At 43.5% G+C, this 14,570-nt stretch overlaps 1 protein-coding gene across 3 annotated transcripts in view; it reads left to right on the plus strand.

The window, feature by feature from the left end:
* Window positions 1-14,570, plus strand: part of LOC117663214 (tenascin-X-like) — a 135,986-nt gene that overhangs the window by 110,027 nt on the left and 11,389 nt on the right. For all 3 annotated transcript variants that reach the window (XM_060688297.2, XM_087883979.1, XM_087883978.1), the window contains 10 exons: window positions 6-332; window positions 1,886-2,173; window positions 4,144-4,419; window positions 4,733-5,026; window positions 6,120-6,407; window positions 6,693-7,007; window positions 10,463-10,585; window positions 12,217-12,360; window positions 12,741-12,866; window positions 14,352-14,495. In XM_060688297.2, coding sequence (XP_060544280.2) covers window positions 6-332; window positions 1,886-2,173; window positions 4,144-4,419; window positions 4,733-5,026; window positions 6,120-6,407; window positions 6,693-7,007; window positions 10,463-10,585; window positions 12,217-12,360; window positions 12,741-12,866; window positions 14,352-14,495 — 2,325 coding nt within the window. The remainder of the gene's footprint in view (window positions 1-5; window positions 333-1,885; window positions 2,174-4,143; window positions 4,420-4,732; window positions 5,027-6,119; window positions 6,408-6,692; window positions 7,008-10,462; window positions 10,586-12,216; window positions 12,361-12,740; window positions 12,867-14,351; window positions 14,496-14,570) is intronic.

A 14,570-nucleotide genomic window follows, 5' to 3' on the forward strand; every position in this document is an offset into this window, starting at 1 on the left:
TGCAGCTGCTGAAACATCTGGGAAGAATGAAGAAAAGAAACAACCAGAGGAAAGTACAGGCAAGAGCAACCAGCCCAGGCTTGGAGATGTCACTGTCTCTGAGGTCACCCCTGATTCCCTTCTCCTCTCCTGGACCGTCCAGGAAGGAAGCTTTGACTCCTTCATTATCCAGTACAAGGATGCTTCAGGCAATCCCCAGACGGTACCCGTTGATGGAGCCATGCGCTCCCTCCATCTCTACAACCTCACACATTCACAGACGTATGAATTTGACATATTTGGAGTTTCCGGCTTCAGGCATCTTGGACCTCACTCAGTTCACACCGTGACAGGTCAGTGATTGATTGACTATGGATCGATTCATTGACTTAGCCAACACACTTGAGATCACTTGAAGTGTTAATACCACTTTATAATGCTTTGGTAAGGCCACCAAGGAATACTTGGAATACTGCATTCAGTTTTGGTCGCCATGATGTAAAAAAGATGTGGAGACTCTAGAAACAGCGCAGAGAAGAGCAACAAAGATGATTAGGGGACTGGAGGCTAAAACATATGAAGAACGGTTGCAGAACTGGGTATGTCTAGTTTAATGAAAAGAAGGACTAGGGGAGACATGATAGCAGTGTTCCAATATCTCAGGGGCTGCCACAAAAAAGAGGGAGTCAAGCTATTCTCCAAAGCACCTCAGGGTAGAAAAAGAAGCAATGGATGGAAACAAATCAAGGAGAGATGCAACCTAGAACTAAGGAGAAATTTCCTGACAATTAGAACAATTAATCAATGGAACAACTTGCCTCCGGAAGTTGTGAATGCTCCAACACTGGAAGTTTTTAAGAAAATTTTGGATAACCATTTATCTGAAGTGGTGTAGGGTTTCCTGCCTAAGCAGGGGGCTGGACTAGAAGACCTCCAAGGTCCCTTCCAATTTTGTTATTCTATTCTATATTTCTAACAGACACACAAATAAAATGGATTTTGGGCCCCTCATCTCAGCCAAGTGACTCTGGGCAGCTCACAGTTCTTAAAAAATTGTAAATTTTATCTCTTCAAATCCCTGCAGCGCCCTGACTTTCCGAACTCTGGAATTGTACAATTTCATTTTCTGTGGAGATTCTCAGTCATCCAGGTCATAGTTGTACCCAAAGGTGCTTTTTTTCCCAAAGGCAACTGGACTTTTTTTTCCCCTTGAAAACGTTTCGCTTCTCATCCAAGAAGCTTCTTCAGTTCTGACTGAATGGTGGAGGATGGAAGGATTTATATTTCTTGCAGCCAGCTGGTCGTTAGCACTCTTTCTGAGAGTCGTTGAGGCCCCTTGGCCCGTCAGGACAAGATTCAACCATCCATCTGCATTTGAAAGACAAAGGTCACTCTTTTGAAGACAGCAAAATTCACATTCTGGACAAGAGGCCATCTACATTAAGGTTGAACATCCCTCTCTCAACAGAGTTGGGGGATACGACACCACCTACCTCCTGTTTACAACAAAGTCCTTTTAGCAAGAAGGCTCCACCACAGCTATTTGCACCACTCAGGTGACTCTGAGGACACGGATAAACCCCAGGTGGCCTCAACAGCTCTCAGAAAGAGTGCTAATGACCAGATGACTGCAAGAAACATCAATCCTTCCATCCTCCACCATTCAGTCAGAACTGAAGAAGCTCCTTGGTTGAGAAGTAAAATGTCTTCAAGGAAAAACAAGTCCAGTTGCCTTTTGAAAAAAAAAAAATTGTACCTCAGGTACAATTTCATTCTACGTTTTCTGAGGCAGGTTGGCCTCCTGCCTGATGCGCTCAATCTGTGAGGGGCTACGACAGATCTAAACATTTGTGTAATTTAAAGTTTGACAAGCATCTGTTTTCTTTTTTATTATTCTCTATTGCAGAGATATCTGAAGGAGGAAGGATCGTTCAGCCCCAGCTAGGAGATCTCTCCGTCTCTCGGGTCACTAACGACTCCGTGGCTCTGTTCTGGACTGTGGCTGCTGGGAATTTTGATTCTTACTTGCTCCAGTACAAGGACTCTGAGGGCAAGCCCCAAGTCCTGCCCCTAAATGGCACTTCACGGGACGTCACTGTCACCAACCTGGCTCCTTCTCACAGATACAAGTTTAACCTGTACGGCCTGAGTGGGCGCAAACGCCTCGGTCCCGTTTCTACCAATGCCGTCACAGGTCAGAGGGAAACTGGGCTTTGGGGACTTCACAATGGTGTTCATTGATTATGATTTTGTTTATTTATTTTGTGGAAATCAGAGGCCAGCCCACCCCCCACCCCCGAATCTGTTACACTTATGACTTACATAGTACAACAGTAATATACTATAAAGAACAGAAAGATCTTCCAGAAACTGGAAGACAGTGGTGGGATTCAAATAATTTAACAACCGGTTCTCTGCCCTAATGATTTCTTCCAACAACCAGTTCACCAAACTGCTCAGAAAGTTAACAACCGGTTCTCCCGAAGTGGTGCGAACTGGCTGAATCCCATCACTGCTGGAAGACTGACTTTGGGCCAAGCCCTACCTCTCAGACCTAGGAAGAAAAAAGCCCCAGAGGCAGCTAACCACTTTGGTGATCCCTGGCTAACACGTGCCATATGCTAAAAAAATATATCTATCTATCTATCATCTATTATCTATCTATCTATCTCTATCTATCTATCTCTGTCTGTCTGTCTATTATCTATCTATCTCTGTCTATTATCTATCTATCTATCTTCTATCTATATCTATCTATCATATATTATCTATCTATTTATCATGTCTATTATCTATTTATCTATCTAACTACTGTATCTATCATCTGTCTATTTATCTGTATATCTATCTATCTGTCTATCTATCTATCTATCTATCTATCTATCTATCATCTGTCTATCTATCTATCTATCTATCATCTGTCTATCTATCTATCTATCTATCTATCTATCTATCTATCTATCATCTGTCTATCTATCTATCTATCTATCATCTGTCTATCTATCTATCTATCTATCTATCTATCTATCATCTGTCTATCTATCTATCTATCTATCTATCTATCTATCATCTGTCTATCTATCTATCTATCTATCATCTGTCTGTCTATCTATCTATCTATCTATCATCTGTCTATCTATCTGTCTATCTATCTATCTATCATCTGTCTATCTATCTATCTATCTATCTATCTATCTATCATCTGTCTATCTATCTATCTATCTATCTATCTATCTATCATCTGTCTATCTATCTATCTATCATCTGTCTATCTATCTATCTATCTATCATCTGTCTATCTATCTATCTATCTATCATCTGTCTATCTATCTGTCTATCTATCTATCTATCTATCATCTGTCTATCTATCTATCTATCTATCTATCTATCTATCTATCATCTGTCTATCTATCTATCTATCTATCTATCTATCTATCTATCATCTGTCTATCTATCTATCTATCTATCTATCTATCTATCTATCATCTGTCTATCTATCTATCTATCTATCTATCATCTGTCTATCTATCTATCTATCATCTGTCTATCTATCTATCTATCTATCATCTGTCTATCTATCTATCTATCTATCATCTGTCTATCTATCTATCTATCTATCTATCATCTGTCTATCTATCTATCTATCTATCTATCTATCATCTGTCTATCTATCTATCTATCTATCTATCTATCTATCTATCATCTATCTATCTATCATCTATCTATCTATCTATCTATCTATCATCTGTCTATCTATCTATCTATCTATCATCTGTCTATCTATCTGTCTATCTATCTATCTATCTATCTATCATCTGTCTATCTATCTATCTATCTATCATCTATCTATCTCTATCTATCTATCTATCTATCTATCATCTGTCTATCTATCTATCTATCTATCTATCTATCTATCTATCTATCTATCATCTGTCTATCTATCTATCTATCTATCTATCTATCTATCATCTATCTATCTATCTATCTATCTATCTATCTATCTATCTATCAATCTATCTATCATCTGTCTATCTATCTATCTATCTATCTATCATCTGCCTAAATCCCAAACAAGAGTCCTGTGGTATTCCCTTGCATAATCTTTCACACAAAACCCGTCACCATCGTATTTTCAATCCGGATTGTCTTCCTTCTCTCTTCCAGGCCAAGGCACCCAACCGCTTAAGCTGGGAACCTTGTCAGCTCATAACATCACGTCAGAATCCCTTCTTCTGTCCTGGGTTGTGGAATCTGGGAATTTCGACTCTTTCATTATCCAGTACCGGGACGCCGCAGGCAAATCCCATGCATTGCCTGTAGATGGAGGTTTGCGATTGCTGCGCTTCCATGACTTGGTCCCTTCGCACCGATACAAGTTCAACCTTTATGGGGTCTCTCGTCGCAAGCGTCTCGGCCCCATATCTGTGGAGGCTGTTACAGGTCAGTTGCAGTCTAATAGCCACCCTTGCAACTGTTGCTCTTCTTTTTACAATGCTTCTCCTTCCTGAGACAACACCACCTGGGGACTTGAAGTCAACACATCCTGGAAGTTGCCACAGTGGAGAAACATTGATCTAAGCTCTGTTAACAAATAAACAAACACTTTCTTGGCAATTAAGGTAAACTTTCCAGAGCTCGTACCTCTTGTCTGGACTGCCTCTTCTTGATCAACCAAAGGTTCTTCCACTTGCTTTCCACAGATCCAGAGCTCAAGTAAATTTTCTTTTCTTTTCTTTGTTTTGTTTTTCTTTAGTCCCCAAACCTTCAGGACTGCAAGTTGCTCCTCAACCCAAGCTGGGGAAACTGTCCACTTCCGACATCTCTGACACAACTCTCCGTCTGACCTGGCGGGTCTTGACTGGAAAATTTGAATCGTTCAGCATTGAGTACAGAGATGCAGAGGGCAACCCCCAGGTGTTGCCTATAGACACCAACGCCCGGGATGTGGTGATTTCCAACTTGGTGCCTTCCCACAGATATAAGTTCAACCTCTACGGCATCTCTCAACAGAAACGATTCGGTCCCATCTCTACTGAAGCCGTCACAGGTCAGAGACTCCAATTTCTTTAAGAGGAAAAATAAAATCATTCTCTGTCCACCTCATTATTTTCTGTCTGTTGTGACCCAGGCCCACTTAGTTAATATTAAATGCAAAACAGTTCCAAAAAACAAACAGATTTTATTCAAACTGCTGAGAATTAACTCATTCTCAGCGTATTCCAAATTAAATGAAAGCAAAGTCCTCAAAACACCATTCTTCAGTTTATCTCTGACCTTGGGATAATTAGGCAAACTGCCAAAGGCTTTTCTTGGCAACAGTTCAAGAACAGAAAACATTGACAAGAAAGAAATACATCCAAACACAAAGCAAATCTCTCAACGGTTGTTTTCCAGCAAAGAGGCCAAGAGCCATTGCTGGTCTTTTAAGCCTTATGGGAGGGGCCAATCATCTCTTGGCCCTATTCCCAAGTCATCCTCTCTGCTTTAGCTGCTCCTGCCTTCTAGCAGCTCTTCTCATGTGTGCACTAGGAACAGGCTCCTCCTGTTCCTCTGCCTCTCTACTGTCAGCCTCTGGAGGCTCCGAAGTCCACGCATCACTCCCCGATGGCCCTGGCCCCATCTCTGCCTCCGACGCAGAGCCCTCATCCAGGCCTTTCCCAGCCTCCAGGACTGGCCCATGTTCTTCCTCAGCCTCATTGCTGTCCGACTCCGCTGCCAGCTCTGCAGGCTGCTGGCAGACCACAACACTGTCAAGGTTTTTTCTTGCTGCCGTCTATGCAGATCTCTATATACCGGTAGAACTTTATATAATTGGGATGGCTGTAGACCAGAGGTGATATTCAGCCGGTTCACACCGGTTTGGGTGAACTGGTAATGGCAATCGCGGGTTTCCGAGGAAAGAATTTTATTTTGGCTACAAGTCCACAGCTATTTCTACCTCCCCCTCCTGTTCCCACAGCTCAACTCAGCTCCGCTGTGGCAGCCCTGGAGGTGCCAGGGAAAATGGCTTCAGGGCTGACAACAGGAGGTATACTGGGTGGGATCATGAGAAAGGGCCTTCTCGGTGGTGGCCCCTTCCCTACAGAACAGTATTGGACATGAGAATCTCCATAGACATTTTGTATTTTTATTTCTTCCAGCTCAAGGCAAGGACTCGGAGGCAAAACCCAAACTGGGGGATCTCTCCATCTCCGCTGTCACCAATGACTCTGTCCGCCTTTCGTGGACTATCTCGTCTGGGAAATTCGACTCTTTTCTCATCCAATACAAAGACGCCCAAGGGAACCCTCAAACCGTGCCTGTTGGTGTGGACTCCCAGACAGTTTTCATCTCTAACTTAATACCTTCCCACAAATACAAGTTCAGCCTCTATGGTCTCTCTGGGAAGAAACAGTTTGGACCAGTCTCTATTGATGCTGTCACTGCAGGTGAGTTTCTCTCTTTGCAGGGGTCCTTTGTGCTCCCCGAGCTTGGTTGTTTCCTTGCAGATGTTTCAGTACTCAAACCCTGAAAATCCCACTTAGAAACTCACCTAAACCCCTAAGAATATTGAGGAGTTGGAAGGCAGGGAAGGATGAGAATTTAGTCCCTGTGTTCACTTAATGTTGTGATTTCACCAGTCCCTGGGACACAGGTCACAAAGACTGTGTTACCTACCTTATCTCATTCCCGGTTTGTGGCCCCCTCACCCGTTTGCATTCTTTCTCCTGCAGCTTTCTCAGAAAGCACCAGCACTCCAGCTCCCTTGCTCGATCATCTTGTGGTCTCTGAAGTGACTTCCACGACTCTGCAGCTCGGCTGGGATGTCCCGGAGGGGGAATTTGATTCCTTCCTTGTGAGATGGAAGGACAGTTTGGGCAGCGGTCAAACGGCTGTCCCAGCCAAAGAAGTTAAAGTGCCTGGGGACGAGCGCTCCGTCACCCTCCAGGGACTCGCACCCAGTACCGAATACAGCCTTACGGTCTATGGCATCAAGGATGAGTCAGAAGTGGCCGAGATCAACACTGGAGCAAGGACAAGCGGGCTAGGTAAAGGGGCAGCATGGGTTACCCCAATGTCAAAAAAATCCCAACCCCAGGAACAAATATTTCTCAATGAAAGCATTAACATAGTAAGTGGGTGTCGGTCACAAAAAGAGAGCTAGCTAGCTACCTAACTAGATAGATTGACAGACAGACAGACAGACAGATGATGGATGGATGGATGGATGGATAGATGGATGGATGGATAGATAAATATTTATTTATTTATTTGTTAGTTTGTTTGTTTGTTTTAATTTGTATACTGCCCTTCTCCAACAGGACTCAGGGCGGTGAACAGCCAGAATAAAACAGAACATACAAAATTTAAAAACAATTTAAAAATAATTAAATATTTTGGCCGCAATTTAAAACAAACCAATTAAAATCAATTAAATTTAACCAAAAACAGTGGGATCAAGCCAGCCTGGCTAGGTGAAATAAATAAGTTTTCAGGGCCCGACGAAAAGTAATAGATAAAGTGATAGAGAGAGGTGACAGAGATAGATTATAGATAGATAAAGATGATAGGTAGGTAGGTAGATAGACAGAGAGAGAGATGGTTAGACAGATAGACAGACAGATACTGGTAGCTAGATAGATATAGATCATAGCTAGCTAGACAGACAAACAGCATATAGATTCAGAGAGAGAGAGAGAGAGAGAGAGAGAGAGAGAGAGAGAGAGAGAGAGAGACATGTAGAGGTGATAAATAGAGATATATGACAGAGATAGAAAGATAGATAGATAGATAGATAGATAGATAGATAGATAGATAGATAGATAGATAGATAGAGAAATCTACTTACTTTCCTTACCGGTTTGGAAGTGCACGTGCCCCGCGCGCATCACATGCACACACAGACCCTCTGCGCATGTGCAAAACCTTCTGCGTATGCACAGAGGGTAAAAAAGACACCAAAGGACGGAGCCTCGTGCTACCATCTCTGAACCACCTGCCACAATCGCTACCAGATCACCCGATCTGGTCTGAATTGGGAGCATTTCACCCCTGGTTAGATAGATTAGATAGATAGATAGATAGATAGATAGATAGATAGATAGATAGATAGATAGATAGATAGATAGATAGATAGATTAGATAGCTAAGATAGATAGATAGATAGATAGATAGATAGATAGATAGATAGATAGATAGATAGATAGATAGACAGACAGACAGACAGACATATTCATTCATTCCATTCCATTCCTTGGCAAAGCTGCAAACATACCATTTGCTTAAAAGCCTTGCCTCATAACTATTGGCTGGGCTTCTGTGATGTCACAGAAGGATTACAATAAGGACCTTTCAAATAAAGTAACTCCCTGGATAATTCTTAGAAGAGAAGGGAAAGAGAAGACCCGAGAGGTGGGATGATGGTGAAAGGCCAAGCTTCATGCCTTGGGGTATCCCTGACAAATATGAAGTGAAGGATTGGGAGAACCCGGAACTCACAGAACTGGTGGGAAAATAGTTCAAGCTTTGCCAGAGAAATCTGGGAATCTTTGGCTAGAAACCAATGGAGGAAGAAGGAGCCATTTCTTGGCTGTTTTCGTCATCATTCCAGATTTCACAGGAGAGTCATGTCAACAACAGCTGTAGTAGCCTGTGTGTTCTTCCTGGTTCCCTCCCTCTATCCTGGGAATAAGCTAGGAACTAACCATAATAAAGTCCTCTTCATTGGGACTTCTGGAAGAGGTAAAGAAGAAATTGTTCCACGGCTGCCAAGAAACCATACACAGAGTCCAGTTTCTACTCACCTCCATCAATCACAACCCACCCTCTCGGTCAAATATAGTTCTGCCCGCTCTTGAACCCTACCTGCTCATCTGCCCTAGGAAGGCCATTTTGGGTCATCGAGGCAGAACAGGCCACGATGTTTCAGAGCTCAGAGCTGATCTTGTGGGAGACCACAAGCAACTCAGCAGCTGTGCATTCCTGGCTCGGGTCGCATCGGGCTGGGCCAGCTGTGGTTTCTTTGTGTAAGGCTCAAGTAAATTCATCTTTGGCACTGTGCTGTTTTCTTTGTGGTCGGCCAGCTTGGCCACCATGGATCCCAAGAGGGAGGGAGGGGAAGACTTTTCAGGGGGAGGGGCGAGCGTGGAAGAGGCACATGCCAAACCACAGGCTGCATTTCTGTAGTCCTCAGAAGGTCCCAGCTGCAGCTACATTTGAGTTAAAATCCACAAGGTTGTTTTTCATTTCTTCCTAAAATTTTAAAAAAAAAATTAAAAAAGGGGGGGAGCCCCAATTTGAACTGAGGCTTTGGGGCAAGGAGAAAGGGAATTCAACATTTTGAGGGCTATAGCCACCCACCCAAGGCGGTTTCCCAACATTTATTTATTTATTTATTTATTTATTTATTTATTTATTTATTTATTTATTTATTTATTTATTTATTTATTTATTTATTTATTTATTTATTTATTTATTTATTAAATTTTTGTATCGCCCCCTCTCCCAAAGGACTCGGGGCGGTGAACAGCTAAAATTAAAAAACATACAATATAAACATTAAAATATTATAAAAACAAAATTAAATTTATATTGGCTTCCCCCAATTTAAAACCCCTACCCATAAAATTCAACAATTAAAAGATTTTTAACCCAGCCCGGCTTGCTGAAATAAAAAAGTCTTCAGAGCCGGGTGGAAGGTACGGAGGTCTGGGATCAGTCGTATCCCTGGGGGTAGCTCATTCCAGAAGGCGTGTGCCCCCACAGAGAAGGCTCTTCCCCAGGGGGGTCGCCAGCCGACATTGCCTGACCGACGGCACCCTGAGGAGGCCCTCTCTGTGGGAGCGTATTGGCCGGTGGGAGGTTATCGGTGGCAGAACATAACCCCTTGCTGTGTTTTAAGGCGATGGTAACATTTATTCTTCATTTTCTTTGTCGTCGCCGTTCTGTTCTGTTTTATATTACATCAGGGCTCTCCAAACTTGGCAGCTTTAAGACTTGTGGACTTCAATTCTCAGAATTCCCCCAGCCAGCATGTTGAAATCCACAAGTCTTAAAAGTTGTCAAGTTTGGAGAGCCCTGTATTAGAGGATTAGAATAGAACAAGAGAGTTGGAAGGGACCTTGGAGGTCTTCTAGTCCAACCCCCTGTTCGGCAGGAAACCCTATACCATTTCAGGCAAATGGTTGTCCAGTCCCTTCTTAAAAACTTCCAGGGTTGGAGAATTCACAACTTCCGGAGGCAAGTTGTTCCACTGATTAATTGTTGTAAACTGTGAGGAAAATTCTTCTTGGTTCTACCTTGCTTCTCTCCTTGATTAGAAGCAACCTTGAACTAAGAAGATTTTCTTAATTGGTTGAGTGTTTCCTCTTTTGCTTAGATTGGGTGTTTCCTCTTTTGACTAAGAAATTGACTCTTCCTACAATGATGTATGTATGTATGTTTTATTTTCTACAAAAAGACACACAGATCGATCTCTCGCTTGTTCTCTTCTGCCTTCTTCCAGAGCTGGATGGTCCCCAGGACTTGCGGTTCAGTGACATTCATGAGACCTCTGTGGTAGCCAACTGGAGGCCTCCATCCTCTCGCATTGATGGCTACAAAGTTTCTTTCCAGCCTTCAGATGGCGGTGAGGGTCTTTATCGACTTGTTCCCCAGGATTGTTTGTTAACAGCAGACAGAACATCTTAGTTGAGTTTACACCAGGCGTGGCTGCTGGGGGTTCACAGGGGTTCGGGAGAACCTCTAGCTAAGATTCTGTGCGGTTTGGAGAACCCCCAAATCCCACTCCTGGCTGGCCCCGGCCACCCCACTCTGCCCCTCCCAGGAGTCCCCATGCGGCCCATTTTGGATGCAGGTAAGTGCAGGGTGTGCATAGACGCTTAGGGCGGGCAAAAACAGGCCTACCAGAAGTTCAGGAAGGCCAGAAATGGGCCTGTTTCTGGCCTCCAAAGGGCCTCTGGACACTGGGGAGGCCGTTTTCACTCTCCCGGAGGCTTGAGGAAAGCCTCTGGAGCCAGGGGAGGGCACAACGACCCCACCCCCGCCATGGTGAAGGAGGCCAACTTGCCACACCCACCATGGCCACGCCCACTCAGCAACCAGGCAGAGAACCCCTTGCTAAAATGTTTGAAGCCCACCCCTGGTTCACACAATATGGCAGGAAGAGCTAAGGTGGAATAGAGGTAGCGTCTGAGAAAAAGCCAACCATTATGAATCAGTTTAGTGTGGTTTATTTGGGCACAGGGTTATTTATTTATTTATTTATTTATTTATTTATTTATTTATTTATTTATTTATTTATTTATATTTTATTGAATTTATATACCGCCCTACTCCCGAAGGACTCAGGGCGGTGAACAGCCATAGAATAAAACATATAAATACAAAATTTAAAATAAAATAAAACAAATTAAATAATTTGGCTGAACAAATTTAAAACCAAATTTAAAATTTCCATTTAAAAAGGGGAAAGACTTAGGTCAGGCCAGCTTGATGAAATAAGAAAGTCTTGTGCGCGCGACGGAAGGTATGCAGATCCGGGATCCTCCGTATCTCCGGGGGGAGCTCGTTCCAGATAGTAGGTGCCCCCACAGAGAAGGCTCTCCCCCTGGGGGCCGCCAGTCGATATTGTTTGGCCGACTGCACCCGGAGGAGACCCTCTCTATGGGAGCGTACTGGTCGGTGGGAGGTTATTGGTGGTAGCAGGCGGTCCAGTAAATAACCAGGTCCTAAGCCTTATGACTAAGGGTTAGGGTTATGTGAGCATAGCAATTGTATTCTATGAAACTGGGTTTAAGGTTTATTGAGCCTCCTCAGTGGTCTTAACATTTTGTAACTGCGAACCCAGACTCGACTCTAACTTTGTTGTTATGGTATTGTTGACAGCCAGTTTGGTCTAGTGACTAAGGTGCTGGACTAAGAGTTGGGAAACTGAGTTCTAGAGTGGGTGAATTTGAGTCAGTCCTTACTCTCAGCCGTAAGAAAGACACGGCAATAGCAAACCACTTCCAGAAATGTTATTATTCAGTCGGCCTGTATCTCAGTGACAGTTTTTCCAGTCTGGCCCTCTCCAAATGATTTGGGCGACAAACCCCATCATGCTCAGCCAAGATGTGCTTTTCCCTGTGCTAGCTCAAGAAGCTGCCTATCGTATTGGAGAGCACTATATCAAGAAATCAAATAATATCTGTCCAGCACTTCATAATATTTCAGGCAAAGATATCAGCTCTGTGGTGTTTTTTTTTTTCCTGTTTTTAGGGGAGCCCAAAAGCATTCCAGTGGATGGATCTGAACTCAGGACAATCATTGAGGGTCTGACACCTGGGGCCAGCTATGAGGTCGCTGTAATGTCTATCCGTGGGTTTGAAGAGAGCGAGCCGTTGGTGGGCTACATCACCACAGGTAATTCATGAGGGCAAGAAGCTTAAATGTTACCTAGCAGCAGATCTACTTATTCATCAACTGATTCGATTATTGATTCATTTAGTGGCAGTTCTTCGAGGTAAGCCACGTCAGGAAACGGACACTACCCCGAAAACCAGGCCTTTATATTTCACTGATCTAGCTTAGAACGAAGGAGAAATTTCCTGACAGTTAGAACCATTAATCAATGGAACAACTTGCCTCTGGAAGTTGTAAATGCAAATGCAAATGTAAATAAGAAGAGATTGGATAACCATTTGTCTGAAGTGATGTAGGATTTTCTGCCTAAGCAGCGGGTTGGACTAGAAGACCTCCAAGGTCCCTTCCAACTCTGCTTTATTCTATTCTTTAAATCACAGTGCCAGACGGTCCTTCCAATTTGCGGGCTGTCAATGTAACCGATACCTCTGCCGTGCTGACATGGCGCCCTGCTGTGGCTGAGATGAACAACTACATCGTCACGTACGGACCTATCACCAGCACCGGTAAGCAATAAGAGCTTGTGAAGCATGGGGGTCAATCAGTTGGCCATAAACCTGCCTTTTGAGCTCATGCCTCATTCCAAAAAAGGCTAATTCAGCAACACAAATGTGGTCTCACATCATGTTGCGACCGCTTTAATTTAAAATATGATATTTTCCTGAGCGTGTGGACAATCTTCAGTTTCTTTTTCATCCCGCTTCGCTCAATGCCTTCACGTTCCTTCTGCCAGGTCATCTCTGTGCTTTTCTATATGTGCCCGCTTGAACTTTGAACGCAGACAGTCCTTGCTTAACGACCACTAAGCAATCATTCAAAATTATGATATCCTCCTCCCCTTCCAAAAGCTACTTATGACTCAGTTCTGAAGTTCCGACAATGGCAAAAAAAAGATTATTTGAATGAGGACCAAATTGAAAACTGTTATGTAAAAGGAAGAATCTATAAGCAAAGAACTTTGGAAAAAGTCATGTTTGAATGGAGGTAACGAGATCCTCCAGAAACAGCAGTGAGAAGTTTAGAGAGGAGAAAGCAATGGATGAAATTATGTCAGGTCCTCTGGATGCCAGGATAGGAAGGTGTTGAGAGGCGGCATGTCTGGAGTTGCTATAAAGGAGATTTAGTTGCGTTTTCTTTTCCTGCAATATTTTAATCTCATGTCTTTATATTTCTCATCTTTTTTTTTTTTTTTTAAATTTGATTTATATGCCGCCCTTCTCCGGAGACTCAGGGCGGCTTACAATGCGCTAAGCAATAGTCTTCATACTTTTGTATATTTTATACAAAGTCAGCTTATTGCCCCCACAAACTGGATCCTCATCTTATTGCCTTCTGTACTCTGTTATTCATTCCTCCTAGACCAGGGGCCCCCAAACTTGGCAATTTTAAGACTTGTGGACTTCAACTCCCAGAATTTGCCAGACAGCCATGTTGGCGTTCCGAGTAACGCACCCATTGGAAGGAGAACTCTGAGGCGGGCAGATTCCTCAAAGAACATGTTGATTGAGCGCATCATATCAGCACAGCTAGTGAAAGCCAACTCTGAAAGTTTTCCCACGTTGGTATCATAATTAAAAGAGCAATTGTTTGCCCTCCCCAAATGTCGCAGGTCACATTGTCTGATTAAGGCGTTTGGAGGGTTCCTTGGTCACTCCTCCTCCAACTGCCACCTGTTGGGATGACCTTGGTTCCCATGAGAAAGCTTTTTGTTATGACTGCTGGCCAGTCTATCTATTTCCCTTCCCCCCCCCCGCCTCCAGAGTTCGTGACAACTATGAGGCAGCAAAAGATGGCTTCAGACAGGTTCACTTCAGAGTTGACAGTTGATTAGAGAATTCTGGGAGCTGAAGTCCACAAGTCTTAAAATTGTCAAGTGTGAAGATCCCTGTCCTAGACTCTTGATCTGGTTTAGCTTAGGCTGCACTTGGAATAGATTTCATCTCTGTATTTACCTATTTCTGCATTCCCACCCTCCACCCCCCCACCCCCAGGCTCACAGGTCTCTGAATCGGTTCCAGGAAATCGTGTCCAGCTTCAGCTGTCAGAGTTGCAAAGGGACATGGAATATTGGGCCAATGTCTATGGGGAAAAAGAAGGAAACCGAAGTTCTCCCATCAGCGCTACTTTCACAACTGGTGAGTGGCTGGGCTCCATTACAGTGGTGATAGTGGGTGTACTACTGGAAGACCTGAAGTGCCAGGTTGGGGGAC

Source organism: Pantherophis guttatus, chromosome 2 (genome assembly GCF_059756535.1).
Source record: "Pantherophis guttatus breed Tessera chromosome 2, ASM5975653v1, whole genome shotgun sequence".
NCBI classification, from domain to species: domain Eukaryota; kingdom Metazoa; phylum Chordata; class Lepidosauria; order Squamata; family Colubridae; genus Pantherophis; species Pantherophis guttatus.